Here is a 27,808-nt window from a genome sequence, read left to right as displayed (position 1 = left end):
CTGCCAGGTGTCGATCTGCATTTGGTGCTACTACGGACTTTCGGACTTTCGCACTCCCCGGAAGGCGGTCAGCTCCGGTTTTTGATCCTCAATTCTTTCAGTCTTCGGGGATTTCGGACTCTTGCAACTTCCCGGATTATTGCTTGCTGCCTTCAGCTCCTTTCTTTCTCTTCTTCCCCACTAAACAAACCCACCACTGGGCACATCATGACACAACCCCTATCGGTAAGTTCCATCAGGCGTCCTGCGGATCTATCCATCCGAAAGAATGTGATTTGCCTAATTTAACCATGGTGTAGTGTACTCGTTGCCAGTCCAAAAAGGTTTCGCTGCCTGCCCCCTCTTCATTCCCAGATGACGACATGCAAACATGCTAACTAGATTCGCTGCAACCGCGCCGACCCGCGATGTGACAAATGCGCCGCTGCAGGAGCTCAATGCGCCTATCTGCCTAGAAAACAACGCACCATCAAGCGAAGGTGGTCCATCCTTACTTGAAAATGATGAAAGAATGCAGAAAAAAAAAAGGCTAATGCGACCGTAAATTTCCAGAGCACTCCACGACAGAGACATCCTGCAGGAAATCCTCCGAAGATTAGATCGCCTCGAAGACCACTGTCGACTGAGCCAGAATGTCACTGATGAGGCCGAGAGTCACCGTTCGATGTCCGTGGAATCTGAGACGATTTCATCCTCCGAGTCCTCAGCGACCGACTCGCCTGCCAGTGCTCAGTCGCCCACTGGGCAAGCCATAGTGCAGGGCCTGCTGGCTCGCGTCAAGGACGATCACATCCGGTCTCGTCTTCGGTCCCACGTCTTCTGCGCTATCGACAAGATCGGGTCGCGCTTCTTCGAAAACCCCCGCTGCATGAGGGCGATGGATGCTGCCATCGCGGGAATCGAGCAGCTCGAGCCAACTCCGCTGGATGCCAGTCCACCCGTGATCCCCAAGGAGACCGTGAAGAAATGGATCAATCGTGTGTATACCCCCCCATGCACGAGACTCGATTGATGAAGATGCTAGCTAACTGCAGGCAGAATACTTCAACAACTACCAGTTCGAAGGCTTTCGGATCCCCCTAGAGAAAGATTTCGTGCTCGCCATGCCCGATCTGATCGACAGTCCCCACGTCCAGCTCGACGCGACCTCCCAGATCATCTACTACAATGTGCTCTTCCAGTCGTTCATGCTGGATAGCGAAGAAGTAGAAGGGAGGGGTCGGACGGTCCAGGCGCTGTGTAGCACATGTCTGAAGCTAGCGGAGGACTGGCTCGGCCGGATGCAGAATACAACTGCCGATCTATTTGCGGCGTTCATGATGGTGTGCATACTTTCCTCCCATTATAATACACACGACTGACCAGAGCAGATGTCCATGACGCTGGAGAGCTGCGAGAGCGATCTCTCGTGGAAGATCTTCAAGGCAGCCTGTCCTGTTGCGCGCGCTCTTGGCTACTTCTCCGTGGACGAGGATCGCCATCATCCCGACCGAAGACCTTCACTGGCAGGAGACTCGCAACATGAGGAGATCGAGCGCAATCGCATGCGATTCGAGTTCTGGCACATCCTCCGCACCGAAAGCCACTTCCGACTCTCCTTTGGCAAGCCCCCGATCATCTCGGGGGGATCCTGGGCCGTCAACTTCCCCGATCCCACCATCACCGGCGTGGATCATGAATCGACTCGTTTCATACAGATTCACTTCCTAGCATCCATGCGGCTGACCATCGTGACGATGCGATACTTGGATATAATGGCAACCAACCCCGACCCCCACACGGCCGAGTACAACGACACCATGGATGGGCTGATCGCCGAAGTGCAGAAGATCATGTCCGATTGGAATCCGGTAAGTGCTTTGGAAGGGGATAGTTACACGTGTCTGACTTGAATCAGGAGGAGCTACTGAGCTCGACCACCAACCGCATTGACACGTGGTTCTGCGTGGATATCCTCTTCAGCAGCTACAAGATGCTTATCGTGTTTTACCAATCCAAGCCGTCTCATCGAGATAGTCATCGGCTGCCATATCACACGGTGGATATCGCCCGGAAGAGTTTACTGATGTCGCGGTCGCTCATGGAGGCGACGCCGCGCCCGTACTGGGGCATCAGGTAGGTTGCTTCTATTCTTGGGATTGACAAGATTGGCCACTAACCATCACAGTCTCATCCTGCTTCACCAGTCCATTCCGCTCTTCGTTCTTTGCTACGACATTCTCGGATGCTACGAGCGCGATGACATCGCAGCAGATGTCGACTTAATAACGTGGTTCGACGACTACGTCGAAGTCGCGTCCAAGGACCGCGCGGAGCTCAAAGCCATAAGCTTAGTGGTGAGAGAGATGACACGAGCCTGCGAGGAGATCGTGGGGCATTAGCATTGCTACCGATTGATACCAACTTACGACCATACTACTGATCCAGAATCACCCCCAACACATCCTTCAGATCCCCATCTACGCAAGTCGCCAGTCCCATCGCCTCCAGCTCCGCCGGTACGGCCGCCGTATCGCCCAATCCTATTCTGACCAAATTAACCCTTCCTTCGCCACTTTCCACCAACTCCTCATTCTCCCACCTCAGCACGCCGGGGGTTGACATCCCGACCCCTAATTCCAGAATCACTACCTTCCTGTCCGAGTCCCGCAGGAAATCCTCCTTGAAATCCTGCCATCGCTTCTCCCCCTCTTCAAAAGGCGCCTCATTGAACCACTTTCCGGCCCTTACACAAATTCCCATCTTCCCGCCGCAAAACCGACACACCGGGATGAACCTTTCATCTGTGACCCTTTGCGTTAACGCATCCAGCCCTCCATGCGCGACCACCTTCTCCACCAACGGCGCCGACTCCACCACCGCGTCCTCGCGACAATTGCTCAAACATTGCAAATAGCGATAAGCGCCTTGCGGCGTCGACAAGACATTCTCATTCAGCCCATGCGCGAGGAACAGGCCATCTGCATTCGACGTCCGAGCATGCACTCTCCTCGCATCCATCCCAAATTTCCGCCCCATCCACTCCAACAAAGCAGTATACATCGCCGACCGCGGCCACGTGCGCACCGTCTGCAGATGCGTGTAATAGAACCCCCACCGCACCTCCTCAGACCCCCAATCCTCCGTCTTCATCCCAAATGTATCGTACAACTTGGCCAACCCCAACGCCTGGAAAGCTGGGAAACGCTTGGCGAAGAGAGTGGTGGAGGTATAATCCAGCCCCGTGGCGGCCGACAGTCCCGCGCCACAGCTGAGGAGGATCGTGTCTGCTTCTTGGAGCCACACGCGGGCTTGCTGCATCGATGAACCTATTAGCTGCGGGGGTTTTAGTAGTGCACCACTGGGCGAAAGCGAGAGAACTCGCTCGTAAGCGACCGTCTCCTTCTCCGTGAAGGTATTGAAAATCACCCCCGTGATGCTCGTCTCGGGGTGCTCGCGCAGCCAAGTAACCACAGTGTCCACGGCCAACGGCGCCGCCTCGGCAATAGGGTACCCGAACAAGCCCGTCGAGATTCCGCAGAGAGCAATGATCTTTTCGTGTTCGGGTGAAGGCAGGGTATCTGCTTGCTCAAGCACGGCACGATAGCATCGCGCGAGCTGCGCCTTCTGGATCTTCGAAGGGCAGGCCTGGTGGGGATCCAGCTGCGGCCCGACGGTGTGGATGATCCACGGCGCAGGCAGACAGTAGCCGGCTGTGACGACTGCGTCGCCGACGGGGAGCGTGCGGTGGCCTTCGTCCATGAGGCGGAAGCACTGCTCCCGGAGGCCTGGGCCGGCACGCGCGTGGATCACGTTGTCGATGCAGCGGTGCGCGGGCTGGAAGCAGCCCAGCAGGGCGGTGTTGGCGGCGTTGGTGATGGCGGTGAGGTTGGTGAGGGTGGTGATGTCGCCTTGCCAGAGGTAGAGTTTTGTGGTTGGTAGAAGAGATCTTGCATCTGTGCCTATAATTGATCGTGTAGTCGTGGCTGGATGAGGTGTAGATACAGTGACTTGGGGTAAGGTGCAAGCATCAACAAGAGCCCTATGCTGCCGCTCCCACACCAGAATCCCCTCGATCTCATGCAGGAGCTCGGGATCCAGAGCCTGTCGCGGATGTCGCACACAGAGGAGCTGCTTCATCAACCGGATCTGCGCCCAGGTCTCCATCGTATGAATATGGTCTTCCATTGCAGCATGGCTGTGGTTGTGGCCGTGGGTACAAGTGTGCGACGGACCCTGGAAATACCGCGACTCGCGGAGAAGGGCGCGGAGCACTCGGGGAAGGAAGTCGGCCATCCTTATCAATAACAGATACACACAAAATACAAATATATCGTACAAATCAAAGACCAAGTAGGAGAGCAAGAGAGACTATATAAATCCCCAGCCTTTAGATACCCCCATCCGACCCGAGATACAGTCCGCTAATTCCCCCAATTAGAAGCCAGGATGTGAGTTTACACTGTTTACACAGTTTGCATTCCTCCCACGGAGGCCAATCACGACTCCAGAATCTGTGTCAAATCCGAACGCCAAAATGGTGCGATTTGCACCGGTTGCACGCGGCCCAATTCCGCGGTTGCTGCATCGGCATAAGCACTTCGTGTATCCGCTTTAATTTCTGTCATACTGTCAAGAATCTACCCATTTAATATCAATTCCTCGATGGTCTAACGGTCATGATTTCCGCTTGTCAATCCTCACCAGGAACAAGCGCGGGAGACCTGGGTTCGACTCCCAGTCGGGGAGATTTATTTTTGTCGGTCTTCTTCCCGCTTCAGGGCAGGAGGTTGATGTACGTACTCCGTACCTCGCCCGTCTTTTTTTTTTTTTTTCGGCTTTTTTTGCATCACATTCCTAGACAGTCATCTCAATGAACCAGCTTATAAGCAAAATGTCATGGATTTCAACCTAGTTCAGCTCACTGTGGTGCTAACTTACATAAACTGTGCTGTGCTGTCAAGCTCTTCAGAGACACGACAAATCTATATTTCTTGCGGCTTCTGAACGTCACATTTACCACGTCGACAAATCCAGCATTTTGCATTGAATGGAGATAACCAGTGATGAGATTAGCTTGGGAACATCGATCTTGTTACGATGCTTTTATCTGCTCTATGTTCTTATTTACTCTTTTCCCCTGCCTGACTTGCATTGCTACTACCATGAATCGAATCCGGAGGTGTAGATACTCTGCACCGCATATCCTGCCCTACTTTCTCTTCCCCGCCTTTACCCGAAGGGTGTTTGATCACAATGGATACCTAGTCGTCTTCTCTGTGTTCCGACTTAGAGGTAGCCCCCTCGCTGCAGAGCCAGGTTGATTATGCTGCTGGCCGAGAATGTCCGACACCCGAGATGGGTCGGAGAAGTGCTTGCTGTAATTTATCTCAACGACAAGTGTAGTTCATGCTGCATCTCTCATGTGAGATCGGCGCGAGGGCAAACAGAATGGCAGCTGCCGTTGCCGGTACAATGATTCTCATAGCTGCACCACCGCTTGACAAAGAACTGATGCAGTCTCCAGTAGCGCGAGTATACTACATCAATCCACCATACGAACGAACCTCCACCACTACGAGCTCAACCTCGAACCAGACGTATTCAGAAAAACCAAGTTTTGAGGTATATACATTGCCACAATCACAATCATCACTCGTATCGCATTCTATAATACAACCAAACAAACATCATAAGTCATAGGTCATGTCTGTGTCAAGAGCGAGTCGAACAAAGGAAATTGGTCACAAAAAAAGCCAGCAATCATTAAGGCATCATAAAGTCATTGGGTATCAGTTCCAGGTTTCTTTTCCGGTCCGATTCTCACAAAGAAGTCGGAATGGGCAGCTCGCTCAGAGACTTGACCAGGCCCCGGAGGGCGGGGTTGAGCTCGTCCGCGGCGGCCTCGAGCTCGGTCACGGTCTTGTTCACCTCGCGGCCGAGCTGGCGGATCAAGTCATAAGTAGCCTGCAGGGCGCCGGTGCGGTGCAGCAGGTCCAGGATCTGCGCCTTGCTCTCGGGCGACAGCGGGGCCTCGGCGGCCTTCTGGCGGTAGATGCCCAGGATGACCGTCCGGGCGGCCGGGTCCATGTTGCAGCAGCGCACGATCGGGTAGACGATCTTGCCGTGGTCCAGGTCCTCGGCGCGGCCGAGCAGCCCCAGGTACTCGTGGCGGATCTGGTACCAGCGGCCCAGCAGCTTGGCCAGGGGCTCGAAGTCCAGGGACGAGCCCTCCATGCTGGCGGCCTGCATGAGGCGCACGAGCAGGCGGAAGGTGGAGCCGGACCGCTGGTCCACCATGGTCAGGTACTCCTGCTCGGAGGGGGCCTGGTAGGTGGTGCGCCAGTCCAGCTCCCACGACTGGCCGATGAAGCGGGCCTCGAGCTCCTCCAGCAGCCCGTCCAGCATGCCGGGGCACTTGAGGCTGTTGACGATCTTGGCCACCCGCACGAAGGTGTAGGCGGCGCTGTTCATGCACTGCGCCCGCCCGAACACCTGGTGGGCCGGGGTGCGCTGGCTGCGGTGGGTCGCGTGGTCCTGGATGTCGGCCAGCATGTGGGTCGAGTCCTGCAGCTCGTTGATGATCTGCTTGATGTAGGTCAGCGGGCGGTTGGGGACCTGCAGCCAGACGTTGAGCGCGCCCAGCAGCTCGCTCTGCAGGTCGGTGATGGCGATCGATCGCATGTAGCCGGCCGGAGCCAGGAGGGGCAGCGTGTTGAGCTGCACGACCGGCGCAGCCGGCTCTTCCACCAGAGGAGTCCAGACCGCCACGTCCTGGGGTTCCTCCTCCTCTTCGGGCTGAGCCGCCTCCTCCACATGCTCTGCCTCCTGCTCCCGCTCTTCGGCCTCGGCCTCCTCTTCCTCCTCCTCTTCGTCATCTTCATCCTCCTCGTCCTCATCGTCTTCAGCAGTGGCGTCTCCCTCAGAGGAGTCCTCCTCGGCGACGGAAGCGTGCTCACTCTCCTCCTCTTCGCTCTCCTCGATCGTGTCAGGAACAGCGTAGCGAGGGGTGTTCTTGGACCAGTAGTGGATGCCGGCCAGGGACGAGCCCAGGACCTCCATCCACTTGCGGAGCTTGGGGGCGAGATCCGGGTTGGCCTGGTAAAGCGCCTCGCGACGCTTGACGAACTCCTGCTCGTTCTGGATGATGAGCTCCTTGGTCTTGGCGACCGCATCCTCCTCCGACATGTTCTGGTGTTGCATGAGGAACAGGATGACGTTGGCCACGGGACGCCTCTTGGTCTCGCGCTTCTCCTTGGGCCAGCTGTAGTAGTCGTTGGTGAAGAACATGGTGCGCTCGGCGGCGTCGAGCGCATCTCTTACGATGGCCTGGTCTTCCTTGCCCAGGCGGGTGCCATGGGCGAAGCCCATCAGGGTCCAGTACACACTATCACACTGATTAGGATTTATTCCATGTCAACTGAGAAATCAGCGGCCACTTACTCGATACCGGCGTTGAGGCGTCTACGAGCCACATAGTCGTCGAGGTTGGCGCAGTTGTCGGCGGTGGGGACCTCGGGCGTGACCAGCCAGTTGCTCCGGTAGCTGTCAATGATATCGTTGCCATCAATCTCCTTCTCCGTGATCTCGGCCACCGCCTTCTCCAGCAGCTTCTTCCGGGCTTCGGCGCGGGGCGACTCCACGTGCTCGTCGGGCTTGTCGGTCGTACGTCCGTTGGATTTTCCCTGGGCTGTGAGGTGCAGGTTAGCTACGGTCGGTCATGCATGCGCGTGCAGGACGGGGGACGTACCATCATGCAGGCTGCCGAGCTCGGTCAGATAGGCAACGAGCTCGAGACGCTCGGGCAAGCATTCGGGGTAGAGGAAGCTGGCGTAGTTGCCGACGGGGCAGGACAGGTAGCTGGTGGGCTCCTTGCCCTCTTCGGCGGCGAGGGTGGCCGTCAAGTCCTGGACGAAGCGATCGCTGCCGCGTTGGGCGACATGGTCGTACTTGTGGATGCGGGGGACGAGAGTGGTGAAGCAGCCCTGCAGCTGCTCCTCACTGACGGAGAGGGGCTGGGAGTGGGCCCAGATCTCGATGGGATCGTGGACGGTCTGGGTCGGGGAGCTCGGCTCGGACTGCGCAGCGGAGAGGATCTGCACGGCGCTGCTCTTGCTTCTTCTCCGCTTGTGGGATAGGATGTGCGAGTATGACTTGAACATTGGTGTGATGTGGGATGCGAGGGCACAAGCCGAACCAGCAACAAAGATTAGAAGGGATGAGAGTGAGAAACGACCTGTATACCAACCAGGTCTTTGGTTGCAATAAATAGCGAATCCACGAAGGAAAGGCAAGATGATGAGGGAAAGAAGTCAGAAGCTCCGATGGAGCACAGGCAGTAATATATAGGCTCGGAGCTCCTTAGTGCTTGGACCAAGTCCCCTCTTTCCAAGGAAGCAAAAAAGAGCTAACAGAGAGAGGCACTGGGCAAAGTCAGCCCATGGCAGAAAAAAAATTTTTTTTCTGTTGTTCAATGGAATGCTCATGGCGATAAGGCCAGCATGGACCTCAAGCTGGTCCGACAAGAGGCGAAGGAGAGCATTTGGTGCATTTGGTGCATTGGAGCTTGAGAAGAGACGAGAAGCTAATGGTGAGGGAATGCACTGATTGGTGGGGGAGGTGCGGCTACGGGCGTTGGATTGGTGTTCTTTGGGCTTAGTTGTTTCTTAGTTTCCCGCCGGCTGCTCTTCACCGCTAAGTCTGCTCTGCACTTTCTATCAGTTTGGTTACTATCAATTTCTCTTGCGCCCCGGCCGAGGTTGCTAACCTGCCCACTTCATTGGGCCACCTCAACGCCCAGCCCAGCGATGACGATATCGATGGAGATCGCTTTCATCTGTCTCTGGCAATGGTGTCGGAGGGTTTCCCTGGGTCGGGGTTGGTCGGTGATTACCGATCTGAATTCGAAGGAGGAGGAGGAGGAGGTGGTGGTGGTGGTGTAATGTAGTGCACATGTACTAGGTAGAGTCGACGCGTCGGAGAGTAGTGTATTTGGTGTAGTGTATGTAGTGCAGTGTAGTGTAAAGCATGAAGCCGATATGGTTTTGGCTGGTGACGTGGATACCTGCGATCAACATGACAGCCACTGCAGCAGAGGCCGAGGAGGGGAAAGGGTCCTGCGGGTGTGGAAGTGGTCTGTACTGGAGATCATCGTCCAAGTGAGTTTTTCTCATCCAGAAAAAAACATTGTTAAGCATGACAAGAAGAAATGATGCGAGGGAGTGGGGACCGAAGTGGGAGGAAGTGGAGGCAGTGGAAGCACAAGCGAACCAAGTGAGGTTGATGTGGAGCGAAGGAAGAGCCAGAGGGAAAAAGAAAAAAAAAACATTGGCTGGTCACGTGGCCCCACCCGCCCGAATAGGCAGTCTGTCAACAATCCTGCCACCAACCCTTGCTTTTACTCACTTGGTACTCCGTATCGTGTCCAAGGCGACGGGCAGTGGTGGTGCTTGCATCTCAGGCTCTCAGCCCTCGTTCACGCCCATGCGCCTGGAGGAGAGAAAATTTTCATGGTGGGGCATTCCGGCAGATCATCGATACCCCTCTACTCCGGAAGGAAAAAAAAATCAAAGAGTGAGGCTGGTAGATGTGAACCATGACGAGGATGGTAGCCCCTCCTCCACCAGTTTGCATACTCTGCGGGATGAAGTTTACGTTGAGCCTACTGCGCTATACTCACTGCTGCGCTATACTCACTACAGCGGAAGGACACTACAAGTAACCTGGTTACCTAGGGACAGTGTATCATCTGGTGTGATCAGTGACCACCGGAGAACGACGGCGCGTCGACCGGAAATAGAACGGCCCCGTTCTGCGATAAGCTGATCGCCGCACGATCGCCGGGCTGCATCATTGACCACAGCTCGGTTGACCCCTCCGGCCGTTTCGAATCTTTCTGATGCCACTATCCCTCTTTCGACCGCCCGCTTATCGCTGGCAACACAGACTTTCCCTATACTTTTGGGCAAGAGAATGTGTTTGTCTACAAACCACCCCTTCATAAGTAAATTTGCCACCACCAACATACCCTGGGAGAAGCGAGAAAAACTCAAAGCGTGAACACGTCGTCTCGAGGCGTCGATCGAGGTTACGCGATCGATAGCAGGGTCGCTTCTTGTATGAGCACTGCAGGAAGAGTACCTAGTAGAGTTCGAGCTTGTGTGCTCAGCGCTCATGGCGATTGGCCGCGGGGGGAGTCAGGTGCAGGTGTCGGGATGCGAAGAGTACGCTTGCAACCCACCTGGCAGGGAAGGAAGAAAATCTAAAACCTTGACTTCTTAGCGTTCGCCCTGATGAGGCTTGGCTGGAGGAGAGATACTTGACTTGATGGATGTTGATAGATGGTTGATTGTGGTGGAGAGTCAGTCAGTCAGTCAGTTAGGGCTGGCTGTGATGGGGCTGACAAAGCATGGCCCCAGGCAACAAGCAGAGAAGCGGTCAAGGAATGCTTCGTATGCTGCATCCACTATCTTCTTCTCGGAGAAATCCACACTGGCCTTGGTGTCAGAGAAAGTGACCTTGATGTCACAGAAAGCGGACCTTGGAGGTGGACGGACTGGTCGCTTGGCCAATTCGGTTGATGTCGGATACAATGCCAGATGCTTCTCTCGAGTTCGTCTCTGTTCTCTGAGTCACTCTCACCTCAATCAACCAACAATGACTAGAGAATACCGCTTTACACTATGGCGGCGCTTTCATAGGTGTCGGGACTGGAGACAATTAGAGCGATGGGGGCTCTTGCTCCCCTGTGCCCAAGAAACATGAATCAAGACTAGAACACGAATGATTCGACGATACTGCTTGACGACTTTCAACACTAGGGGGTATAAGGTCTGTGAGCTCTTCTTCTCCCATGCATCCAAGGAACATAAGTTAACATTGAGACCAGAACAAGAATGACCAGCCGATCCTGCTTACAGCTATGACTATGCTTTCACGACTGTCGATACTGGAGAGTGTAGAAGCCATGAACTCTCCTTTCATGCCTCCAAGAACCACGAGCTTGGCTCACAAAGAAAGCACGCGATCAACATGGACGCGTTCATAGTGAAAGCTTCCATAACAGCGTCTTTGTTCGAACCAGCCATCAAAAGATTCCTGGCACTCCCTGATAATGCCTTTCTCCTTTGCCTTGAGGGAATTCACCACCACGAGCTTCTTTATGGAAAACGGGTCCAGCATCAAATCCCTTTCACCGCACACTTTGAAGGAGATTGCAGCTACATCTCCCCATGGAGCCGCTTCCATACCACAGCATCCCCGATATGAAACACCATGCAGTCTCTTGCTTGCTCACACCATCCCTCCCATCCCTCCCATCACCGCAACCCCCGATCTCCACAGATCAGTCCCAACATTGACTCCTATTCCACGTGAGAACCCCACAGTAGCCAACCAGCAAAATGCCCGGCTTGAAGAATGCCTGGGAAGTCATGCCCGGCCTGACCGAGGAGCAGAGGACCTTGCTCCTCGCGATGCTCGACTCGATGGCCGTGGACACGCCGCCACGTTCGAAAAACGATTTCTCGGAAGACAAGCCCGACCCGACGGCGGACGAGATGGACTGGTTAAGCAGCATGTTCGAGTCGATGGAAGCGGACACACCGCGGGACCCGATCTCGCAAAACCTAACCCCAGCGGGGCGCCGCATCCTGCTCGACCCGGCCAACATCAACCCGACCCCGCCGGTCTACGACATGGCGACCGCGCTGCACACGCTGCGGACGGACATGACAACAACCAGCGTCGCAGGGCTGCAGGCGCTGGCGGCGCGGTACGGCAGGCACACGCACTTCGCGCGGCGGCTACGGCTCGAGGGCACGCGCACAGGGCCCAACACCCCCTTCCAGCGCAGACCGGACCACACCATCCAGATGCCCATGGACATCCCCGAGGTGCGGTGCCTGCACGATCTGCTCCGGGACCACTTCCCACTGATCTCGGAGTTCGAGCTGGCGCTGGGCCCCGCGGGCGCCGCCTTCACGGACATCATCAACCCCGGGGACGTGCCCAAGTGCCTGATCCGGATGCTCAATAGCCTGCGGCGGCGGATCACGCACCTGTCCCTCGTCTCGGAGGCGGACGACTGGAACATCGAAACGCCGATGGAGTTCTTCGTGCCGCGCCTGCAGGACTGCGTGCTGGAGGACCTCGAGGAGCTGCGGGTGCAGTGGCCGTACTGCGTGGACGACAGGATGGAGTGTCCGCCACGCGCGCAGCCGCACCCGTGGCTCAAGTTCTACAAGCGCATCTTCAAGAGCCCGGTCCGCACGCTCGTCCTCGAGGGCAGGGGGATGCACTGCTTATTCCCCCCCGCGGGGCCGACGTTCAACGCCATCCCCGTGGGCGGCTGCAACCTGCGCAACCTGACGCTGACCAACCTCGTGCTGACGGCCTACGACATGTGCATCCTGATCCCGAAGCTCCCGAACCTCGAGTCCATCACACTCGACAAGATCCAGTTCGAGGGAGAATGGCCGCAGGTGCTGAAGATGCTCGCGGACCTATGTCTGTGTCTGGAAAAATTCAAATTCCAGGAGGTGGAGTGGGTGCTCGACCGCCACCACCGCCACCACCGCCACAAGGCCGTCAGCATCACTTTTAGTGGTTCTTCAGAGGAGGTTGATGTTCATCAGTGCCTGCGCCAGCTGGCTTCCTTCGATGCGAGGCTGCGTTGCTGCGCCGATTGTGCCTTGTGAGCACTGTAGCCCTGACTGATTTCTCCCCGCTAACTGGCCATCAGACTCGTGATCGGTAGCTGGTGGGTTATTATCATAGAAAAGAAAAAAAAAAGAAAAAAACAAAAAAAGAAAACAAAAACAAAATAAACCCAACAACGGCCACACCTATTAAAATATTCTTTGACTTGATCATCAAATTCGACTGCTAATTTGACAACTCAGAACATACGCTAGTATCCCACACCACTAATCATGACCTTGAACACATCCTGCCTGCCCTGCCGCACAACTCTAGACTTATCCCCTAACAGTAACCGAACACTACTCCGTAATGTATGCTCACATATCACCACCAGATAGCCCAACTCCAACCCCAACAATTGGAGCTGGACGCACCGCCACTGCTTGGCACCGGGATCGGAACGCAAGACGGGCTCCACCTGCCTAATCCAGTGTGCCGGAGCGAGCGAACGGCCGGGAATGACTCCCGCCGATGATTCACGTGGGGGTGGGAAAGATAAGATCCCAAAGTATACATACCAGCTCAAGCCTCACTCTTCACCACCCCACTACATTCACCTCCAAACTCGTCATCATGGTAACTACGCACTCATCCTCCAATTCAATCTCAACTAACAACTCAATTGCAGACCACCGAAGCCCTCTATCTAGACGACGCCACCCTCACCACCACCACCACGACCCTCACCTCCTACCGCCCCATCTCCGCCCTCAGCGACCCCGAAAAGACCCTGGCCAAGAACATCCCGACGGAGGACCACTATGCCCTCACCACCCGCCAAACCGTCTTCTACCCGCAAGGCGGCGGCCAACCCAGCGACACGGGCGTGATCCAGCTCCCGAGCACCCCCAACGCCACCTTCGAAGTCCTCCTCGTGCGCAAGACCCCCGACGGCGAGATCCTGCACTTCGGACACTTCACCACCCCGGCATTCCCGCTCTCCCTCGCCTCCAACGCCCTCGCCACGCAGACCATCAACGCCGTCACCCGCAACTACCACTCGCGGCTGCACACGGCGGGCCACATCATCGGGCTCGCGATGCGCCTGCTCGCCCCGGCGCTCGGGGAGCGCAAGAAGGTGAAGGCCAACCACGCGCCGCGCGAGGCGTGCATGGAATTCGAGGGCCTTTTGTACAACGAGCACCGGCCGCTGATCGAGGGGAAGGTCAACGAGCTGGTGCGGCGGGCGCTGCCGGTGCACATCTCCTGGTGGGAGGAGCGGGAGATTGCCGCGAAAGAGCTGAATATGGTCGAGGGGTTGCAGGTGGGGCAAGGAGGGAAGGTGCGGATCGCAGAGATTGCGGATCTGGATGCCAACCCCTGTGGGGGCACGCATGTGGCGCATACCGGGTTGACGGGGTATATTACGATCCGGAAGGTGAGTCGGCAGAAGGGGGTGACGAAGTTGTCGTATGAGGTGCCGGTGGAGGTTTGAGTGGTCGCTAGGGCTGTAGTTATAGATGTGGGCGGAGGAGTTTATATGTATAGAGGTTTATCACAGAATTCCATGATCGTATATGATAATACACAGCACATAGACTTGTCTTGTTGACACTGCTGGCATTTCCAGAACTACTAGTCAGAATCCCTCAAAGTTGAAGTTCGATACTTGTTGAGATATTAACATAGATCTCGAACTAGTATCACGAGTAGAAATCCGATATAATGCTAGGAGTTATAACGAAAAGAATTGAATCACGATTTTCCGGTGGAAGACATGAATGCCATACAGTGTTAAGATTTTCATAATTCTAGTACGCATCATAAGCAAATCTTGATTTGTGCATATCAATATTAGTATCAGTTGTACAGTGGGTGTTGAATTTATGAATGTGTCCACACAGGTGTAATACTTACTCAAAGTATGTCTATCGCAATTAACCGACACAGTAGTAGATAATCGCGCATAGTATCGTACCTGGCTCGGTTCCTGCAGCAGAGGCACCAACATGATGTAATGCGTAAGGCTGCGGCGTGGCGTTGCGACTGCATCCCCAATGTTGAGCCAGACCGAGTGCACGTGGGCAGACTATGACCCGTCTGAGGCATAGCTACCACGACTCGACCTGATGCTAACGAAATGGTCTCTTAGAACTGCAGGCATGATGCAGGGACTGTCGTCTCCAAGCACAAGCATCCGCCCAGCGAATAGCCAAGGCGTCAGAAGGATCAAGGTGTCTTGGCTGGAACGCTGAAAGAACATATGGCTGGCACCAAGCTTTGGCTAAGAAACTTCCAAGGTGCTTGTTTCCAGAGATTGCAAAAGTATACGAGGTGACACCACACCGGTGTGACTTCAACCCTAGCAAGAGAATAAAAAAATGAGACCTTCACCAGGAATTCGATGAATTATTATCTCAGGTGTGTACCGTGCCTTGATTCAGCTCTTTTACGTCGCCACACCCAGATAGCAGCAGCAGCAGCAGCAGCAGCAGCGACGACAACGACAACGAAAGATGAGGAGGAAATCAGACGGGAACGGCTTCATTGACTAACACCCAAACAAGTCTAGCGACAGCATCGGAGATACACCGTGCAAGACCCACTCCCCTCCTCAGTTGACCAATGGACCAGCAATGCGATAACACGCCTTGGCTTCCCCGCGTGTGATTGGGATCTTCCGTCGGCCGCCGCCGGGGCTGACACCATGTCACTCTTCGTATCTTTTGCGTCTCGAGACCTGGGAAAATACCTCGAGGCACTTGGTGCTTATCACCGGTCCGACAGCGGAGGGGAATGTCGCTTCACTTTGGGAAATTGAGCACGTGGGCAGTCTTCTGTCTCTGTCAGTGGTCGATATGCGCTCTTTTTCCATCGTCGGAGATGAGATCGACCGGCTCAGACGGTCATTGCAGCTCCCCGCGATGAGGGGAGCGATCGCCGGCTGGAGGCTATATAAGGGCCTACATCTCGCAACTCAAGCTGCAAGACACAGAAGTAGGCTTCAGATCATCGCCGTATTTAGAAGACCAGCACTTGTCTCTCCATTCACTCCCTTCTCTGTCCTTTCTCACAATCCTCCTCATGCCCTCCTCCTCGTCTCTCCTCCGGACCGCCTGTGCCCTAGGTCTGGCTACCGGAGCGTCCGCCTTCTCCTACCCCGCCGCCATCCCCCAGTCCACCCAAGAGAAGCAGTTCTCTCAAGAGTTTCGCGATGGCTACAGCATCCTGAAGCACTACGGCGGCAACGGCCCCTACTCGGAGCGAGAGTCCTACGGCATCGCCCGGGACCCGCCCACTGGCTGCGCCGTCGACCAAGTCATCATGGTCAAGCGACACGGCGAGCGGTACCCTTCACCCAGCGCTGGCGCGGGCATCGAGGCCACCCTGGACAAGGTGTACTCGGCCAACATCTCGGAGTGGAAGGGAGATCTCGCCTTCCTGCAGGACTGGACCTACTACGTGCCCAACGAATGCTACTACAACGCCGAGACGAGCAGCGGGCCGTACGCGGGCCTGCTAGACGCATACACGCACGGCAACGAGTACCGGGCCCGCTACGGCCACCTCTGGGACGGCGAGTCGGTGCAGCCCTTCTGGAGCAGTGGCTACAGCCGCGTCCTCAACACCGCGCGCAAGTTCGGCGAGGGATTCTTCGGCTACAACTACTCCACCAACGCCGCCCTCAACATCATCTCCGAGTCCGAGACCCTGGGCGCCGATAGCCTCACCCCCAGCTGCGACGTCGACAACGACGACTCGGTCTGCAATAACCTCGTCTACGTGATGCCGCAGTTCAAGGTGGCAGCTGCGCGGCTGAACGCGCAGAACCCGGGCCTGAGCCTCAACGAGACGGATGTCTACCATTTGATGAGTATGTCCTGCTACCACCTTCGTTGAATATCAGCTGACCACCGCAGCCATGGCTTCCTTCGAGCTCAACGCCCGCCCCTACTCCGACTGGATCAATGCCTTTACCCAAGACGAATGGGTCAGTTTCGGGTACCTCGCAGACCTAGACTACTACTACTGCGCTGGGTAGTCCCCCCTGCCGTTGCCGTTCATGAATGAGCCTCAACCCTAACATCAATGCAGACCCGGCGACAAGAACATGGCCGCCGTAGGAGCCGTCTACGTCAACGCCAGTTTGACGCTGCTGAACGAAGGCCCGGAGAAAGCCGGCTCCCTCTTCTTCAACTTGTAAGCCTTTCCTGCGCCTGCTCCAAGTCAAATGCACTGACCCCACAATAGCGCCCACGACACCAACATCACCCCCATCCTCGCCGCACTAGGTGTGCTCATCCCCGACGCCGACCTCCCCCTCGACCACATCCCGTTCGGCAACCCGTACCGCATCGGCAACATCATCCCGATGGGCGGCCACCTGACCATCGAGCGGCTCAGCTGCAACGCGACCGCCGCGACGGAGGAGGACACCTACGTGCGCCTGGTGCTGAACGAGGCCGTCCTGCCGTTCAACGACTGCCAGTCCGGGCCGGGGTACACGTGCTCGCTGGCCAACTTCACCTCGATCCTGAGCGAGAGTCTGCCGGACTACGCGTCGACCTGCCAGGTGCCCAGCTCGTACCCGCAGTACCTGGATTTCTGGTGGAACTACAACACGACCACGGGGTTGAACTACCGGACGACGCCAATCGGGTGTCAGGAGGGGGAGAGTTTGGAGTAGACTATGGATATGGAATAGGTAGTCACTAGTGTGGTGATGCTGGGGGCTAACGAACGAGCCTTCCCACCTCCAATTTTACGTTCTGCGATTACGCTGCACAGAGCCAATACCATAGATGAGGCATGAATCATTAATATTGAACCAAAACACACGTGCAAGGTCAAACCCTCCGCTCCGTCTCCGTGACATAGAACGACTTCTGCACCCTGACCATCCTCTCGCTGCCCACCACATCCGTGCCCCACTGGCCCCCGCCCACCGCGCCCCCCACCGTATTCTCATACTGGAACCCCATCCCCGTCAGACTCTCCTGACTATCACTCTTCCCTCTCTCCCTGCCCCTCCCAGCTCCCAGATCACCAACCCCACCACCACCACCACCACCACCACCGACGACAGTCGCCATCGCCATCGCCGTCGCCGACCGCTCCACCCCGTGCACATCCGGCCGCCACGCCGCATCCACCAACTCGACCTCGAGATCTTGGTCCTTCTCCGTGCGGGAGCGCGAGAAGCTCGAGAACGGGAAGCTGCCGCGGGACCGGGAACGGGGCTTGCGGCCGGTGCCGCCGCTGCGGGTGGTGTACGTGTAGGCGTAGGGAGCTTTGGGGGTGGACGAGGCCCCGTGGTCCAGGAACTTGCGGAGCAGGGGCCGCAGAGTCACCAGGCTGCCGGCCGTGATGCCTAGGCCGAGTTCCAGGAAGGACCAGAGGTCGATTTGGTAGGTCGAGTCTTGGGGGGGTTAGCTTAGCTTTACCTCTAAGCGAGTGAAGGGGGGGCGTAGCGTACATAGAAAGTCCAGGTCCTTGTAACTTGGTAGGAAGGGGATGCGGATGATTAGAGCCAGACATGCACTATACTTGTTAGTATTTTGTTGCACGGTTCAAGAGGGCGAGGGTTGGTGAAGCGGCAAGGGGGAGGCACATACACGCAACCCATACTCAACGTCGCGCCCAGCGCGATCTTCGTCCGCGGGTTGATCTGCAGCTTGCGCACCAGCAGTATCGGCAGCAGGCCCAACGCCAGGTCGCACGCCGCGCAGATACTGCTGTACACGTAGGCGACGGCCAGCAGCACCGAGGTGTCCAGACACTGGCCCCGGCCGGTGCGCTCCCAGAACTCCGAGACCGGGTGGCATTGCAGCACCATGAAGAACCAGAAGACCAGCCCCACCGTCACCGAGGCGCAGATGGCCGTCCACAGGATGATCCGGTGGGATTGGCGCACCGTCAGGCGGAGCAGGGCGAGCGCGATCGACACCTTGGCCACGCCTGAGGCCCACATGTAGATGAGTTGGCCGAGCCACCACCACTATTTTCTGGTCAGTATCCTCCGAGATGGTGGCAAGGACAGGAAGGGGGCGTACAAGCATGGCGCGGTGCAGGTCGTCCATACTCCGGAAGTCGGTCAATTTGCGACCGATGCCTTCCTTGGCGCCGACGATGGCGCAGACCGTCAGGAATATGTTCAATAACTACGGATGGTCAGCTTGGCAGCCCGGTAGTGGAAGTGAGCGCCGGAGATGCCTACCGTAGCAATCACCATCAACCCGTCGTCCCATCCGAACGCCTTGATCAGTCGCAGTCGCACGTACGAGCGCAGGCACACGGTGATGAACGACACGGACATGCACACGACGGCGACGATCAGGATCTCTTTGCTGCGCCCTTCGACGGGCATCATCTTGGCGGTGGTTCGGACGATCCCTTCACTCTTGCATCAGACTGGGGTGGGGAATTGTGTGGTGGAATGCGTGTCGCCTCGGGTCGGATGGGTTAGCTGCGATACGTGCTGCGGGAACGGCCAAAGACTTTTATATGAAGCAGCGACGTAAAGCACATGTCCGGTCGAGGAGACGCGACTCGCAGAGTGGAGGGGTGAGACGAAGGCGCACGCTGCAGAACCTTAACTCGAATATACTTCTCGTAGGGGGACGGGGTAGGTTCAAGGAGAGTCGCGAATCGAGTCAATGCGTGAGTGTGGTGGCAGCACTACCGAGAGTCGGGTCCTGCCCAATGGCGGTAGTCGAAAAGCAGTGACTGGATCTGATACACAGGAGAAACCGCGACTGCTGACGGGCGGGCGATGCGGACGGCGGCAGTGTACTTAAATGACTCTCACGGGGAGGGGTGGCAGGGATGCGCGGTGTTTTGGGCTTCGAGAAGGACCCAGTCTCGCGCTTCGGCTATCAGTCTGTCTGGGCAGAATACGAGCTGGCCATGGTTCTCCCGGCCCAGGGAGCGGATTGGCGAGGGGGATCGGCCATGGTGAACTGACTCGAGAGGGGGCAACACTCCACGGTTCATCGCAGGATCGAAACTACCGGACTAGTGTTCTCTGGGTGAGCACGGGGCTGGAAACGCGTGGGTAAGTTCCAAGATTCAGGAACCACGATGGCGATATTGGTTCCTGTGGGGCAGTCGACGGGCGTCGAGCTGATCAGCAGGAGCTCCGGCTCCAGGTGAATGGCAGATCCGCTAAGAATATCCCGAGAGTGTATCAGAAACTGCCGCGACACGAGGTTATTCTGTTGACGGGGTTGACATTGACGATGTGTTCCGATTCTCAATCGCAAGGCGGTGGTTTGGAAACCTCCCAATTGCATCTGGCCCAGATCGATCGCGAAACTTCCGATCAGAATTGCAGTTAATCTCGAGAGGACATCGCCAAGGCATCTGGCTGATCGAGCTGAGCAGCGGCGATGGCCGGAGCCCCTGCGGCCTCGGAGGCTGGAACCGACCTCCCTAAAGCGGATAGCTGCGGAGTGCCCTAACCCGACCCTTGACTCGCTGGCCTCGCCTACCGACTGTCTCTAATCCCAGTCCAGCATAGACTGGCCTGCAAGCGATGAAGCCGGCCTGGCATCTGGAGCCGAGACTGCTCTCGCTGGACCATTTATCCACCCGCGCCCTGGCGATGGTGGGAAAGACCTACGCAGATACTACTATGTATATACAGCGACGCACCTGCCACCGTGTGGTCTGGCCAGGGAGATGGGTGAGATTTCATTTCCCAGGTGCAGTGCAAAAGGGCCGGCTCCAACTTTATTTTGTCTTAGGGCGAGTAGGTAGTTCGGAGAATCAAGATGTTGGGACGATCTTGTACTGCGATTGCAAGGCCAGCCACAAAGCCATCGCCTGATCGCCCAGCAACAATAATTCCGGTCGCTACCAGAGTTGAGCGAACCAGCCGGCCGGGAGAATGATCCAGGAAGAGCTTCTGCCCTCATGAGAATCAGGACATTGGGACAGAATGGCCTGATGCATGCGTTAATGTTCAAAATAGATTTTTCGATCTTCCCGCAAAATTGGGTTCGTTGTTGGAGAGGGGCCAGATATGTCTCAAATCTCGTGCAGCTCTCCTCTTGAGGTTAAAAGAGATATTTCGGTTTCACCCACTTTACTTTTATCTTCAGTATCTGACTCAAGCCAACTTCATCTCCAATGGCAATGAATGTGCTGGCGGCGGCAGACTGACCAGGGTGAAAACTGACGAGGGGCAATCCCAGTCCGGGTTGTTTGTTCCACTTTGAGGCAAAGCCCCGAGAATGAATCGCTAGCGGGTCGCCTGCGGCACGTGGTCGGCTACGCGATGGTAATCAGATCGATTCAACAACAAACTAATAATCAGGAAAAGGGGAGCAGTCTGGGGGATCTCTTCTCATCATCCACCCGAGTCACTTCTGCCTTGGATTGTGGGTGCCATTGCGCCCGAATGAAGACAAGAAGACACCCACCAAATCCCGGTACCGTGGTTCAGCGGGCGAGGTTCCGCTAGTTTGGGACAAAAAAAGAAAAAAAGAAAAGAAAAGAACATGGAAGGCGGGAGATAAACAAAGAACGGTCGACGGAAGGGAGGAGAAATTATGGGCCGCGAATAAAGTGCAGCCGCGCGGATTCGAACCGTGAACCTCTGTGTGAGTTGTCGATCTCCGCATTCAATCCACCGTATCTAATGCTCTCCAGCCTTTTCTTCTCGTTGAGCACGCAGCGCCTAACTATACCCTGCACGTCTCCTCCAGTCTATCTTATTATGTGACTTTGGGTAATAATATGTCGAGCTATGCACATGCTATGGTATACACTGTGAGGTTGCTGTATAGCTACGGCATCCAGGCTAGAAGACAATATCACGCTTACTGCACTATCATCATTCACCTTCAGCCGTCTGCGACCGGGGACACATACTGGTCGCCTAGCAGCTGCTTCAATAACCAATTCTACCCTGCGACTGATCGATGAAAGCAAAGTTACACCGATTAAGCATGCGAGAACTGGACACTACCATGGAACAATTCATCGCGACCGCGGTCAAGACCCGTGACACGAGCCTCGACAGCTCTGTAGGGCATCCGACGGCAAGCCTGCTTTGTCTACCCCGAACATACCTAGGATTGTTCTATGGCTATGGCTGTCGATCAGGCCGGAATCGCCAGCACAGCCCGCTCAGCCGCAGTGGGGGAGACACAAGGCTGACAGCTTGACATGGCCGGTGACTGCGACCTGCAGGGAGGCTCGTATTGTCGCAAACCAACCGCAGAGATCCTTCAGCCACGCTGCGCCTCGATGAGGGTGTTGGTCCGCAACCTGGCCGTGCCAGATGCCTTATATGCTCCTCGACTGCCTCTCAACCCTTACCCTCTGGCATCACTCGCAGCAAATATCCCTCCCAACCAGCACTATCCCGGCCACCACAATGACCACCAACATGGCCCCCGCCGCCCTCAACGTCCTCTACTACTTCCAGAAACAAGAGCTGAAGCTCGACTTCAACTCCCCCGACCGTGCGCAAGCCTACCAGAACCTGAACCGAGAAGGTCGCATCTACGCGACGGAGCCGACAGCCGTGTACCTGCCGCTCACCCCCTCGATGGCCTACCTGCGCGACAGCCACAACGGACTAGTGATCGGGTTCACCACGGGCGCAGAAGCCAACCGATGGTGTCAGACAGCCGTGCTGGGCCGGCTGCATTGTCCCAGCATTCCGCATGAGGTGCGCATTCGGCGCGCCTGGACCGACGAGGCCCTGGACCAGCAGCTCCAGATGCAGCAGTTTCCGCTCTTCATGCCGGCGCAGGGAGAGGCGCCGCCCTCCCCGCCCCCATCCGCGCACTCCACCACCACCAGCAGTACCAAGCGACAACCGCTGACCCCAGGCTCACCCCCTCACGCACCGCCGACATGGAGCCCGGAGGCACCACCTACTCAGCCGGCCAAGCCAAATAGTCAAACAGGGAGCTATCGGGGCACCAGACAGACCATGTCGATGCAGCTTCCACCGTCGACCGCCGCGCAACTACCCGGGCCGATGTCTTCACAGCTCCTGCCCGCCCCGTTGACCATCGGGACACAGGAGCGCCCACCGGCAACGCAGGGGATTGAACGACGCCCACGAGCGAGCAGCTTCTACTAAACCCGATCATTGTGTTTCTGGTCTTGTCTTTCAAGCAAAGCATCCTGAGCATGTACCGCATAGCGAGGAGTTAACAATGGAATTGTACTTGATTTGTGTTACAATCGTGCTATGCTAGGCAATCATACACTGCATGCCCTAATCCCGGTCAATTTCTCTCCGGCCAGGCGTTATAGAGCCCCTCCGACACGGAGACATTCTTGAACTGCACCTCGCCCTCGCCGTTGTGGAAGAAGCGGATCTGGGTGGAGTTGTCGTACCACGATCGCGCCCAGGTGCTCAACGCAAAGCGCCCGTTGGCATACACCTCGACAACCGCGTTATCCACGACGACAGTGAGATCCAACGTCTCGACCTTCTCCTGGCCGTTGTCGACCACGTCGAACAACCGCAACTTGCCGGACTCAGTAAAGCTATCCAGCCCGGGGTTCGTGGGCGCCGCCGCACTGGTCTGGCTGCGGTCGACGACCAGCGACTCATTGCTGAACTGGTAGTAGACGGCCGTGCGCTCCAGCTCCGACGCCAGGATCTCGAACCCGGACTGGAGCGGGGACGAGCGCGCGCTCGCGGGGAACTCCAGCTGGGCCGTCAGCACGAAGAACTTGGAGCCCGGCGACTGCGCGAACGGCACGACGGCCGCCGTCTGCAGCGTGCGGTCCTCCTCCGCGGTCACCGAGCCGTTGGCCAGCAGCGCCGCCTTGGTCTCCCGGGCGATCGTGATCCCCAGCGTGCGCAGCGTGGCCGTCTGGTTGTTCGACTCCCCCACCACCCACGACACGCCCTCCTCGCGCACCAGCTCGTTGTCGACGACGTCCTCCACTGTCTGCACCTTCAGCTCGCGCGGCAGCAGCAGCGACCCCGTCCACCCCTGCTGGGCCGTGGGGAACCCGTCCGCCTGCTCGTACTGGTCGCCCGTCAACCAGACGAACGAGACATACCGATCCACCTCCACGCCGCTGGTCTTCGACACGGCCGAGCTGGCCGGCAGCACCTTGCCCGCCGCAGCGTAGGCGCTGAACCCCCAGTCCAGAAACCCGGCCATGGAGGGGGAGAACTCGACCTTGGCACCCGCCTGCTCACTGCCCACCCCGACATCACCCGCCGCCCACAGCATATCGTGGATACTGGAGACCTGCGGCACGATGGGCAGGCCCGACCCCTCCGTGCCGAGGGTGACGAACACCTCGCCCGTCTTGGGGTCATGGCCCTCCTCGGTGAGGAAGAGCACATTCCCCGTCTCGAAGTTGAACCCCCAGCGCCCGGCCCAGGTGCCCTCGTCGCCCCAGCTGGAGTTGGTCGCCTCCTGCCACCACTCCCCGAGGTACTCCCAGTACTGGAACTCGGAAGCGTTGCCGCCGTTCTGGCGGTAGAGGAACTGCGCGGGCCCGACGCCGTGCACCCCGCCCGAGACCGCGACGTACCAGGGGGCGTTCTTCTCGGTCCAGCCATCGACGGCCTGCTGCACGGCCGTCTCATTCCGCGCCACCTCCTCATCCAACGACAGCAGCACGTCCAACCTGGCACTGCGGAAGACAAACGGATCGCGGAAGGCGGTGACATCGACGGCGAAGGGGTGGTCGGCGATGACGGGGCCCTGGTCGAGCTTCTCGAAGCGGCGGCCGCCGTCGCGCGCGACGGCCAGCGACTGCGTCTCGCTGCCGCGGGTGTAGGGGATGGACCAGTGGATGGGCAGGAAGGAGACGGAGGTGTATAGTAAGGTGGGGGTGTTGTTGACGCCGACGGGGATGACGGCGCCGTCGAACACGGCGACGGGGTCGTTCTTCCCGCCCGGCTGGATCAGGAAGCTCCCGTTCTCGGAGGTGTCGGTGTAGGTGGCCAGGTTGGCCGTGCTGGCGCCCGCGATACCGTCCCCGTCGTGCAGGAACCCCACGTGGAAGAGGCCGGTGGATGGGTCGGTGTAGTGCGCGCAGGGGTCGCCGATCTGGCCCTCGGCGGGCAGGATGTGCGCGCGCGGCCGCCACACGTGGAAGAGGGTGTTGTTGGGGAGGGTGCTGAGGTTGCTCGGCGGCGGGGCCGTGGTGTCCAGGTGGTATGAGGCTTCTGCTGCTGCTGCGCCGGTGGCGAGCGCCAGCGTGGTAGTGGTGAGCTTCATTGTGATGCTCCTGGGTTGGATGGCTTCGAGGAGAGTCTTGCCACCGGGGAGATGGGGCGCTTTATATGTCGCTTGCGCGCTTGCTTGCGCTGCTGCTGCTACTTCCGTGATGTCCTGCTCAGAGCAGACCCTTGTGCATCGTCATACGATGAATCTCCATGGATTCTCCGCGATTTCGGCGAAATCCCGCACTGCCAGGGTTGCGGGGTGAAGGGCGCGGAGGATATCGCCGAGGTTTTGCCTGGGGTTTCGCCGACGGCGAGCTCTCGGCTGTCGATCTGGGTTGAATGGGGTTAGAGTCTGGGGGGGGGGAGTTGGAAGAAGGGCAGGTAGACGAGGTGGAAGGTGGATGGGAACTTGATTGTTTTGTTTTCATCGCGTAAGTGCTGGGTGGTGGCCTAACAAGGGGTGGGTTGGGTTGGGATGGGAGTTTACGGGCCGAGGAATGTACGGAGTATGTAAATTACTGTACGCTCTCCGGATGCGGAGGCCGATCACCAACTGGCAATATGGAGGTGCTCGCACAGCCCTAAATCGACTCAGCCAGCACACTGAATTATGCTTCATGACGAGAGTGATAATGACATGACACCCCCGGCGGGTTCGAGAGTGCAACTCAATGTCAACCGGTAGCATGGTCTGTCATTGATCTTACGTCTTGGTTCGTAGTCGAATGGGGACCGAACGGGGTTCCTCACTGCTATAGCCATGTGGTGTATGCGCGGAGGAATAATTGGTGGTGGGATTTCAAAAGGTTGTCAAGCTTTTTAACTGTGTATTGTATTCCTTCTGGGCACCTTTTTCTGGTTTGTTGTGCGGCCCTGGTGGCACAAAGGTGCGTAGTCATAGAATATTTACTGGTTGGTCCCGCGTGATATATAAGACTATCACGACATCAGTATACCACAATTGATCTTATCAGATAAGCATGAAAGTCACTGCATTAGATCACAAGAAGGGAGACCATACTCTGTTTGACCTTTCGTTCACCTGAAATAAGGAATTGTTGATATTTACTGCAGGGCCAGGATTCTGCACTCTTTCTCACGCTTTGGGGCATATTACCGCAAATAAGCACGGGGCATGGCAAACTTGGTGTCCGGTCAGATAACATTATATCCTGCCAGTATCACGTGCACTGGGGCAATGGCGCATCTGGGAGCGCGTCAGACTGAAGATCTGGAGGTGGCCGGTTCAAGCCCGGCTTGCCCCAACACTTTTTGCTGTTTCTTTTGGCCCTTTTCCGGTCTTTGCCTGGTGGGTCGACTCCGTACTTGATGGTGGGTTTGTAGACAGTATGCTCCAATGGCAGACAAACTCAAGTCCGGCCGGAGGAGACGATGGCGAGCGGTGAGGGAATTCAAAGCCTCGGGCAATAAGAAGTCGCCCGGGGCGGAAGGACGGAGTTGGACAGACCCTTTGCAGCATATTATGTGGATCGAATTTATATACCCAGGACATATGATATAGTCTTACACCCAGACTATATATACTGTATGATGACGATGATCATTCTTCTGACATACAATTGAATGAAAATATTATTAATATGCTATGTGATATATATATCATTTGCGAGGCTGTTACACCCAGTGATAAGAAGATATATATCTACCGCAACTGGGTGGTACGCCTTGAACCATGCGATGAAGCAATAGCATCTTCAAGAGATATGGAGACTAAAAGAAAGAATATTACATCAACATTGGGACGATGGCGCATCTGGGAGCGCGTCAGACTGAAGTACCAACTTCGGCCATTAATCTGAAGGTGGCCGGTTCAAGCCCGGCTCGTCCCATTCTCTTTTTCTTTTTTTGAAAATTTTTCGTCCATATCGCAGCAGGTCGTGTGGGGCTGATCAATTCCACCCACATGTGGGGCGCCGCAAGAACGAGTATTTGAGCCCTCAGTCGGATTTCAAGGCTACTAGATTAGAAAGAGCTATACTGCCACAATGGCATGTTTTTTATTGTTGTATATAGATAGTAGTAGAGACACATAATCTAAAGAGCGACTAGGGCAGACAGACCTAAGATGATCTGCATGCACGAATGCTAGAGAATGCCAAAAGAGTGACCAGTGCCGAAGCACTCAAAACTTCAGGTTCTAACCCCCAAAAAGGGTGGAACTAGCAAACATCATAATTCCCCTCGTCAGCCCCATGGGCACCACCAGCAACGATAACACCAGTTCGGCCGGCACCATGGCCACCACTGGCATGACCACTGGCATGACCACCGCCGCCATGACCGCCACCGCCGCCGCCTGCGCCGCCACCACCACCACCCTTACGCTTCTCCTTATCCTTGCCCTTGTCCTTGCCCTTATCCTTGTCATCCTTATCCTTCTGCTTCCGCGCATAGCACGCATCCGCATGGCCCTTGTCCTCCCCATGGTCGTCATAGTACCGCACCGCCCCTTTGCACTTGAAGTTCTTGTCGACGATCACGAACTCGCGCCCGGTCACATCGGCCTTGCCGTCGTAGACGCCGTCGGCCACGAGCGGGAACTGGAACAGTCCGTCGGGCTTCTTGAACAGATCGCTGGCGCGGCGGTCCAGGGGCTTGGGGAACTCGGCATAGTCGTGCGGGTGCTCCTCCTTGGCCTCGTGGATGCGCTTGGCCTGCTTGACGGCGGCCTTGACGTGGTCGCGGGTGAAGACGTGGTCGTGGCAGACGATCTCCACGTTGGTGTCCTTCTCGCGGGGGGTGATGGTGAGATGGGTTAGGTCGGGCAGGGGGTTGCCGGTCGTGGCATTAGGGCTGAGGGCCGAGGCAGAGTCCTCGGGGAGCGGGGTGGAGGGGCGGGAGGGGAGCGGGGAGCCGCTGGCGCCCATGAGGAGGCCGAGGCCTCCCAGGAGGACGACTTCGGGGTGGAAGTGCATTGTGGTGTTTGGTGTTGGGTTGGTGTAGGTTGTACGAGTGAAGTTCTAGCTTGATTGAAGCTTGCTTCGGGTGTACTGATGTTGGTGGGGG

General features: G+C 56.8%; 10 protein-coding genes and 3 non-coding genes across 13 annotated transcripts; 8 read left to right on the top strand and 5 right to left on the bottom strand.

Moving 5' to 3' along the window:
* Positions 1-207: 207 nt before the first annotated feature.
* BO66DRAFT_434184 (transcription factor domain-containing protein) lies at positions 208-2,381 on the top strand (the record flags this gene model as incomplete). The annotated part of the gene is made up of 7 exons (XM_025650764.1): positions 208-225; positions 382-479; positions 553-977; positions 1,039-1,322; positions 1,371-1,850; positions 1,898-2,115; positions 2,168-2,381. 7 exons carry the CDS (start codon positions 208-210, stop codon positions 2,379-2,381), a joined length of 1,737 nt encoding a protein of 578 aa, XP_025508906.1.
* Positions 2,382-2,415: 34 nt separating this feature from the next.
* BO66DRAFT_407772 (A1pp-domain-containing protein) lies at positions 2,416-4,167 on the bottom strand (the record flags this gene model as incomplete). The annotated part of the gene is made up of 1 exon (XM_025649076.1): positions 2,416-4,167. One exon carries the CDS (start codon positions 4,165-4,167, stop codon positions 2,416-2,418), a length of 1,752 nt encoding a protein of 583 aa, XP_025508905.1.
* Positions 4,168-4,638: 471 nt separating this feature from the next.
* On the top strand, positions 4,639-4,728 carry BO66DRAFT_t20. The gene has a single exon. It is a non-coding gene; the product is annotated as a tRNA-Asp (tRNA).
* Positions 4,729-5,617: 889 nt separating this feature from the next.
* On the bottom strand, positions 5,618-8,486 carry BO66DRAFT_364465 (geranylgeranyl pyrophosphate synthase). Its single transcript, XM_025645167.1, has 3 exons — positions 7,730-8,486; positions 7,423-7,669; positions 5,618-7,366 (listed from the first exon to the last, which is right to left on the bottom strand). The coding sequence occupies exons 1-3, from the start codon at positions 8,139-8,141 to the stop codon at positions 5,803-5,805; spliced, it is 2,223 nt and encodes a 740-aa protein (XP_025508904.1). The 5' UTR covers positions 8,142-8,486; the 3' UTR covers positions 5,618-5,802.
* A 2,843-nt stretch (positions 8,487-11,329) lies between these two features.
* Positions 11,330-12,677, top strand: BO66DRAFT_450061 (uncharacterized protein; the record flags this gene model as incomplete). Its single annotated transcript, XM_025651811.1, has 1 exon — positions 11,330-12,677. The coding sequence occupies exon 1, from the start codon at positions 11,382-11,384 to the stop codon at positions 12,675-12,677; it is 1,296 nt and encodes a 431-aa protein (XP_025508903.1). The 5' UTR covers positions 11,330-11,381.
* A 635-nt stretch (positions 12,678-13,312) lies between these two features.
* Positions 13,313-14,116, top strand: BO66DRAFT_311969 (putative alanyl-tRNA synthetase; the record flags this gene model as incomplete). The annotated part of the gene is made up of 1 exon (XM_025643345.1): positions 13,313-14,116. A coding segment is annotated over one exon (804 nt), but the record flags the coding sequence as incomplete, so codon positions are not given.
* Positions 14,117-15,517: 1,401 nt separating this feature from the next.
* BO66DRAFT_417143 (histidine phosphatase family protein) lies at positions 15,518-17,447 on the top strand. The gene is made up of 4 exons (XM_025649653.1): positions 15,518-16,495; positions 16,542-16,659; positions 16,717-16,821; positions 16,873-17,447. Exons 1-4 carry the CDS (start codon positions 15,706-15,708, stop codon positions 17,306-17,308), a joined length of 1,449 nt encoding a protein of 482 aa, XP_025508901.1. The 5' UTR covers positions 15,518-15,705; the 3' UTR covers positions 17,309-17,447.
* A 21-nt stretch (positions 17,448-17,468) lies between these two features.
* Positions 17,469-18,991, bottom strand: BO66DRAFT_467685 (uncharacterized protein; the record flags this gene model as incomplete). The annotated part of the gene is made up of 5 exons (XM_025652589.1): positions 17,469-18,040; positions 18,098-18,162; positions 18,237-18,619; positions 18,675-18,782; positions 18,839-18,991. 5 exons carry the CDS (start codon positions 18,989-18,991, stop codon positions 17,469-17,471), a joined length of 1,281 nt encoding a protein of 426 aa, XP_025508900.1.
* Positions 18,992-21,964: 2,973 nt separating this feature from the next.
* On the top strand, positions 21,965-22,765 carry BO66DRAFT_387845 (uncharacterized protein). The gene has a single exon (XM_025646405.1). It carries the CDS (start codon positions 22,004-22,006, stop codon positions 22,718-22,720), a length of 717 nt encoding a protein of 238 aa, XP_025508899.1. The 5' UTR covers positions 21,965-22,003; the 3' UTR covers positions 22,721-22,765.
* A 42-nt stretch (positions 22,766-22,807) lies between these two features.
* On the bottom strand, positions 22,808-25,136 carry BO66DRAFT_387844 (glycoside hydrolase family 32 protein). The gene has a single exon (XM_025646404.1). The coding sequence runs from the start codon at positions 24,831-24,833 to the stop codon at positions 22,869-22,871; it is 1,965 nt and encodes a 654-aa protein (XP_025508898.1). The 5' UTR covers positions 24,834-25,136; the 3' UTR covers positions 22,808-22,868.
* Positions 25,137-25,973: 837 nt separating this feature from the next.
* Positions 25,974-26,046, top strand: BO66DRAFT_t21. The gene has a single exon. It is a non-coding gene; the product is annotated as a tRNA-Phe (tRNA).
* A 494-nt stretch (positions 26,047-26,540) lies between these two features.
* On the top strand, positions 26,541-26,631 carry BO66DRAFT_t22. The gene has a single exon. It is a non-coding gene; the product is annotated as a tRNA-Phe (tRNA).
* A 330-nt stretch (positions 26,632-26,961) lies between these two features.
* BO66DRAFT_450052 (uncharacterized protein) lies at positions 26,962-27,802 on the bottom strand (the record flags this gene model as incomplete). The annotated part of the gene is made up of 1 exon (XM_025651810.1): positions 26,962-27,802. The coding sequence occupies exon 1, from the start codon at positions 27,715-27,717 to the stop codon at positions 26,962-26,964; it is 756 nt and encodes a 251-aa protein (XP_025508897.1). The 5' UTR covers positions 27,718-27,802.
* Positions 27,803-27,808: the final 6 nt, after the last annotated feature.

Source organism: Aspergillus aculeatinus, assembly GCF_003184765.1.
Source record: "Aspergillus aculeatinus CBS 121060 unplaced genomic scaffold BO66scaffold_2, whole genome shotgun sequence".
Classification (NCBI taxonomy): Eukaryota; Fungi; Ascomycota; class Eurotiomycetes; order Eurotiales; family Aspergillaceae; genus Aspergillus; species Aspergillus aculeatinus.
This window is presented reverse-complemented; position numbering and strand designations above follow the sequence as displayed.

Bases quoted from the DNA above. Each gene is read 5' to 3' on its own strand.
- BO66DRAFT_364465 (XM_025645167.1), bottom strand. From the start codon at position 8,141: ATGTTCAAGTCATACTCGCACATCCTATCCCACAAGCGGAGAAGAAGC. The intron at 7,670-7,729 runs GTACGTCCCCCG...TGCACCTCACAG, and splicing joins GCTCGGCAGCCTGCATGATG to CCCAGGGAAAATCCAACGGA. The intron at 7,367-7,422 runs GTAAGTGGCCGC...TCAGTGTGATAG, and splicing joins CGCCTCAACGCCGGTATCGA to TGTGTACTGGACCCTGATGG.
- BO66DRAFT_417143 (XM_025649653.1), top strand. From the start codon at position 15,706: ATGCCCTCCTCCTCGTCTCTCCTCCGGACCGCCTGTGCCCTAGGTCTG. The intron at 16,660-16,716 runs GTAGTCCCCCCT...ACATCAATGCAG, and splicing joins GACTACTACTACTGCGCTGG to ACCCGGCGACAAGAACATGG. The intron at 16,822-16,872 runs GTAAGCCTTTCC...ACCCCACAATAG, and splicing joins GGCTCCCTCTTCTTCAACTT to CGCCCACGACACCAACATCA.
- BO66DRAFT_387845 (XM_025646405.1), top strand. From the start codon at position 22,004: ATGACCACCAACATGGCCCCCGCCGCCCTCAACGTCCTCTACTACTTC.
- BO66DRAFT_387844 (XM_025646404.1), bottom strand. From the start codon at position 24,833: ATGAAGCTCACCACTACCACGCTGGCGCTCGCCACCGGCGCAGCAGCA.